This window comes from Microtus pennsylvanicus, chromosome 7 (assembly GCF_037038515.1).
Source record: "Microtus pennsylvanicus isolate mMicPen1 chromosome 7, mMicPen1.hap1, whole genome shotgun sequence".
In the NCBI taxonomy this organism is placed as follows: Eukaryota; Metazoa; Chordata; class Mammalia; order Rodentia; family Cricetidae; genus Microtus; species Microtus pennsylvanicus.
In genome coordinates this window covers 42,802,503-42,808,502 of record NC_134585.1, presented here as the reverse complement: position 1 = coordinate 42,808,502, position 6,000 = coordinate 42,802,503, and the positions used below count along the sequence as shown (strand labels likewise).

At 43.7% G+C, this 6,000-nt stretch overlaps 1 protein-coding gene across 1 annotated transcript in view; it reads left to right on the top strand.

Annotated features, from left to right (window-relative positions):
* Nucleotides 1–1,020: 1,020 nt before the first annotated feature.
* The window catches only part of Lmbrd1 (LMBR1 domain containing 1), an 85,443-nt gene continuing 80,463 nt past the window's right edge, over nt 1,021–6,000 (top strand). The window contains exon 1 of the mRNA XM_075980560.1: nt 1,021–1,509. Coding sequence (XP_075836675.1) covers nt 1,450–1,509 — 60 coding nt within the window. The 5' untranslated portion in view covers nt 1,021–1,449. The remainder of the gene's footprint in view (nt 1,510–6,000) is intronic.

Sequence of the window (6,000 nt, the reverse complement as noted above, 5' to 3'; positions counted from 1 at the left end):
TTTTATTTATCTCCTCCAAACAGGAGGCCTACTGGGGAGAATTAAAGACCTGGGCAGGAAGAAGCAAGGCCCAAGTATGCCCTGCAGCTAATGGAGAAATTTTAGGGGCTTCAAATTGCTTTAAGGAAAATACAAGAGAGGTCTCCAAAGATGTACATAAATCTCTACCAGAGCCAAGTTCTACACTGAAGCCAGTCTGTGAAGTTACCAGTTCACCTCAAACTTGTTCTCCCCAAATTTCTTCACATATCTGTTCTGATAGCTACTGCTGACTTCCAGGAGGAAGTAAGTCTAGGGTGTATAATAGTATCACCGTGTAATAAGCTGTAGAGATTGTGACCTTCATTTCATAAACCTTGTTTTGACTGCATCCTAAGTGTCTTAGATTCCTTTGCTAGTGCAATGATAAAATACCTTGGTAAATATGCAATTTAAATGTGGAAGGTTTATTGGGCACACGATTCAGGGTTCCAGTCCAGCGTTGGGGGAAAGTTAAGACAGCAGAAAATTGAAGAGGCTAGTCATATCCACAGTCAGGAGCAGACATCCATGAGTTCATGCATGCATGCATGCTAAGTGCTCAGCTAAGCTCAGCTTTTGTACAGGAACATGAAATAGTACTGGCCATACCTCAGTTAACCCGATAAGAAAATCTCTCATACGTCCACAGGCCAACCTAGTCTAGACAATTCTTCCTTGCGACTCTTTTCCCATAGGGTCTGCATTGTGTCAAGTCTACAGGCAAAACTACACATCACTACAGGATTTATTTATTTAACTTAAAGATGCACGAACACACCACAGGACCCAGGCAATCATCCCAGGATTTCCCTCAGCTTCATTTATGGCAATGCCTGTTTTGTCCACTTGAAAATATTATAAGCACCTACAATCTCATTATCAGTATGTTTATATACTCTGATGTCTTGTGTGAAACCACCATGTAAATTGATAGGTATTCGCAGATGAAAACATCACGTGATAACAAAGTGCCCTGGCAAACAATGACGTGGCTTGATCACCAGCAAATTATCAAGTCATTTGGGCAGCTAGCATTCTTTTCTCCTGACTCATTCCTGCACCATGATGATTTATGCTTAGATATTGGGAACTAAACCTCGTTTGGGAAAATCATGAAGGCCCCTAAACCTCACTTGAACATTAAGTGGCGCAGAAGACACTCTTGGTAGGGATTTTCCGAAGCCACGGCAAAACCCAGGAACGCAGTCTGAGCGTGGCCGGGCAGCGTGGTGACGTCACGGCACGTCGGGTGCGCCCCGCCCCGGTTCGGCTGGTCGCCAGGGGACGCTCGCGGTTAGGGTCGCCTTGGCAACCCTCCGCTCCGCCCCTCCACCCCTTTAACCTTTAGGCTGCGCGGTTCCGGGTCCCTCTCCGTCCCTGTCCCTGTCCCTCCCCTCCCCTTCGGGCCTGTCGGAACCGGAAGCGAAGATGGCGGCGGCGGCGGTCGAGCTGGTGATCGGCTGGTGCATCTTCGGCCTCTTGCTCCTGGTAGGGGAGGCGCTCCGAGTTCTCCCGGGCTGCGGAGGTGGGAGGAGGAGGGCGGGCCAGCCAGGGCCCTGCGAGCCGGGAGAGCTTCCTCACTCGTCCTGCTCTCTGCTGGGTCCGAGGGTGCCCCAGAGGAAGGTGGGCGAGGTGCTGACTCCCGAGGTCTACTCCCTAACTTCAGGCTCTGTCTCTTGTCTGAGGACGTGGCTGGAGGGTCTGTTTGGGGCCGAGCGACCCTTGGGGTGGAGAAGGGCGTGTTGGCTTTGCTTGGTGTCCGCGCCGCCTCTGTGCCAGTGTCCCGGGCGCTGCCCTGGTCACTTGTTTGTTTTTCTAAATGCCCCATTTCTCCCACCTGCTCCAACCCGTGGGGTAGTAAGTGCCCAGACTTCCCCGTGCTCATTGTGCGATTCTGCCTTGATGACGCGAGTGTCACGTTCTAGATGTCACATTCCACCTAGAACAGCGCGAGCAGGAGTATGGCCAGTGTGACAGCCCTCCTGTCAGCCAGTGTTAGGCTACCCTAACACTGTGATTATACTGCTACCTCTCTGGCCTCAGGTGCCGTCTTTCCAACCGTCTCGTCTTAGATTATTGAGTGCACAAACTCTACTGTCATGGCCCTGAATACTTTGGTTATCACTCTGCTATCAAAAGGCAACGGGCTCTGTTCAGTTTGCTACTCTTTGGGCCTTTTACATTGTCAAGCCTTTCCCTGCTCTTCAAGGACTTTAGTCCTACAGTTATTCAGTGTTTACATTTTGAAACTCGTTGGACATAGTTTGTCCGATTCCCTAGACTGACATTTATGTAGTGTGTTTTTCTAGTAGTTTTTCACCAAGAACCACATACACATAGCACCTGTGTAGCGTGTTCAGGGATCCTAAACCGAATCTTTGGTTCAAGGATGGTACCCTCACTTTCACAAATCCCATTGCCCTGGGCCATTTTTGGGGGGTGGGGAGTGTGAGGGGAGGGCTATTGGAAATCCCTAAGGTGTTAGTGGTGTAGTCTCCAAAGCCATGCAATCCTGTCCTTAGAGAATTCACTGACTTTTCCAGTCTATTTATTTAGAAGAAAATAAACATGTAACCAGTATGAAAGTATAGTGGGACTGTTTTGATTAATGAAAGAAATTAAATCACAATAGTTTTGCTGTAGACCATAGAAGGATACAAAGGGAATAATAACATGGCTTTTATAAAGGACTGATATGTGGGAAACATGGATTTTTAAGTGTTGAAAGACAAAATATGATTTTGTAAATGAAATAGAACTTGGGAGAGGACGTGGTTGGAAGAAAGTGGAAGCAGAAGCAGACTTTGGAAAGTTAGTGAAATTGCATCAGCAACAATAGAATTGAGCATAGGTGAGGTGCAAAAATCGCGATTTATTCAAAATGAAGTTAATGTCAGTCTGTTTAGTGCTTGGCTTATTAGAATGGATCTGTATTCACGTCTGCTTCTCATTCAGGCTTGAAGTAAGTTATTTCAGCTGAAATGTATGCACAAAATCTAGTCTAAGCGGTGTGGAGTCAGAAGTAGAGGATTGCTTTTGATAGCTGGGGATATTCTTCGTGACTGCACCAGAAGTCAGCAAACGCCAGCGTCTTCAGGTTCTGTGGCAATGTGCAATCTAAAACACTGGACATTTTCTTTAGATTCAAGGCTCTTAGTCCAACTTGTGCTTTCAGTGACTCTTTTACTCAGGAGGAGGTGCTGGTAACTAAGTGAGGTGCATCCTCAAAACATGGATACATTGTATTATGTAATATCAGATGTTACATTTATTGAATCACCACAGACCTTGTCAGAAATGTCCTGAGAATTTCCAAGTACAGAAGAGTTGTAAGCTCACAACTTGTTGTACTATGTACAAGTTTTGCAAAATTCTAATTCTCACTTGAAAACTTGAAATTTTAAATTTCATTTTACTTATTCATTTGTGTGATGCGTATGTGTGCTGGCCTGAGGGAGCACTGCAGGTATGTGTGGTGTGTGTGTGTGTGTACCTGCACTCAAGAGTGCACCACGGTGTGCTGGTGGAGGCTGGAGGACAGCTTTCTTCCACTGTGTGTTTCGGGAGCAAACTCTGCTTCGGCAACAACACCTTTGCTGGCTAAACTCCCTCACTGACCCAAAAGCATGAATTTTGTCACTGGCAACAAGTACTGTTGGATGTATTAAAGTGATATTTTGTTTATTGTTGTTCATGTGATAAAGTCCATTAAAAAGCAAGGGCAGTGGTGGCACACGCCTTTAATCCCAGCCCTTGGGAGGGAGGCCAAAGCAGGTGGATCTCTGTGAGTTCAAGGCCAGCCTGGTTTACAAGAGCTAGTTCAAGGACAGGCTCCAAAGCCACAGAGAAACCATCTTGCAATAATCAGTGGAATTTCGAGGAAAGAATGTGGTTGCCTGAGGAAGGTTGCTTGGCTCTCAGCTCTTTTTAAGTGTTCAGAATCTGCCTGATAGCCACCATCACGCTTTGGTATACCACAGGACATTATGCATGCTTTTTATCTTACTGCAGAGCTTAAGGCCCATTGGTTAGAATTTAATAAAGTGAACTGTCCCTGTTTCATCAAACACAGTAACAAGTTAGTGTGTGTGTGTGTGTGTGTGTGTGTACGCCGTGTATGTGTAGTGAAGAGTGCAGACTCGGGGCGCTTTGGTCCCGTTGTCTTGTTTTATGATAATATACCAACAGTGTTACCTGCAGTGGTTTATCAGTCGTGCACCCAAATGTCGGAACGGGTTTTTAAAATGATGTAGTAGTTTTCAGTTTTTGAATCTCTAGAAACACAGGATCTGCGGACTTCTCATTTTAAGAATGAATGTCAGCTGTGTAGAGAGGGTCAAGTAATGAGTGTTTCCTTTTTATGATCTTTGACAAACAAATTGGATGTTAGTTTCTAGGGCCACATGCAGAATAATTACATTTGGTCCCTTATGCTCTAAAATGTAAGCACTTTTACTGACTTCCCCATGTTCTCAGTAATTTGGCCTACGCCACCTTCCAGCTCTTTCTGTGACTACAGAGGCAAACTCCATTTTGTAGCGCACATTTATTAGTGTTCCTTGAGGTGTGGGCATCACCTGTGGAGTTGTGACCACTCCATAGTCTGTGGGGAGCCCCATTAAAGTAGTCTAATAAACTCCCTGGGATCATATCTGCTGCTTAGTTTGACAAAACTCTTTAGCGTCCTCATTCTTTCCTCTACCCCAATGGTTGTCAACCTTGGCCGTTTGTTAAAACCATCTAGGGAGTTTTTAAAATCCTAGTGCCCAGAACAATTAAATCCAAACTGGGAAGAGTTGGAGAACTATTTTAAAATCTTTCCCTGGTTTAATAATAGCTTTTTAAAAGAAAAGAAAATGCCCTGAGGTGTTATTTTATGAGGTATTAACTACAATGCCATTTGTTAAGCAGTTACTGTAGCTATGCAGTGTGCTACACAATAGCTCGTTTAATCTTGAAAACCCATTCCAAGAGTTTTCGTTCTTATCTTATAGGCCAGGAGAATTTGTTCATTATACAGTTACTATTGTCATCTGTAGCATAACCTAAAAGAAAACATGGGGTCCTCTTAAATTAGCCAAAACCTCTTGCTTGGCCATTCTACCTGGCAGCTCTTCGTGAGCTTGTCTCTCTGAGTTTAGTATATGCTTTCTGTGCGCTTGCTGTCAGCTTCAGCTTGGTAAAAAATGCTCATGCGTCTTTCCTGAGATCTGTAAATGAATGCACTGAGTTCTGTGTTAAGTGCTATTCAGTATAGAGAGAAAAGACTCAGCTTCCAGTGAGTTCAAAACAAACTTGAGGAATGTTTACAAGAATTTTGAATCCACCTTAGAAACTTATTACATGTTAATATAACATTTTATGGACAGTAACTTCCTGAAAACAAAACAGACCAACAAAAAGTTTGAACTTTTAAACCAGAATTTGAGCTTAAGTCATTTTTGCTGTGGTTGTATTATTATTATTATTATTATTATGCCTAACATCTAGCTTCTTTTTCTTTTCACTTATTCTTTTCCTTTTTGTAAATGACAATGTTGAAATGACAGCAATAGGAATGACATGCAGCTTTGATGAATTTCAAATGCAGTGGGCCAAGTGAAAGAAACTGGACCCAAAAGATGAGCTGAAACATGAATACATAATGGCATTTGAGAAATGATACAAAGTGTAGGGACAGATTGCAGGGAGTAGTGGTTATGGCGGAAGATGGAGAGTGAGGTTAGCCAAGACAAATCAGAATGTTCAGTTTAGTGGAAACTTCTTGGTATCGTAATTGTGGTAGAATTTGGATGCTTACAGAACAAGTTGTATGGTACAAAGTAAGTTTGTGTCTCTGCACTCCGACAGATCTCGTTTAGAACAGTGGTTCTTACTGTTGACTTATAAAGCCCTGATTCTTTTTTTTTTTTTTTTTTTTTTTTTTTTTGGTTTTTCGAGACAGGGTTTCTCTGTGGTTTTGGAGCCTGTCCTGGAACT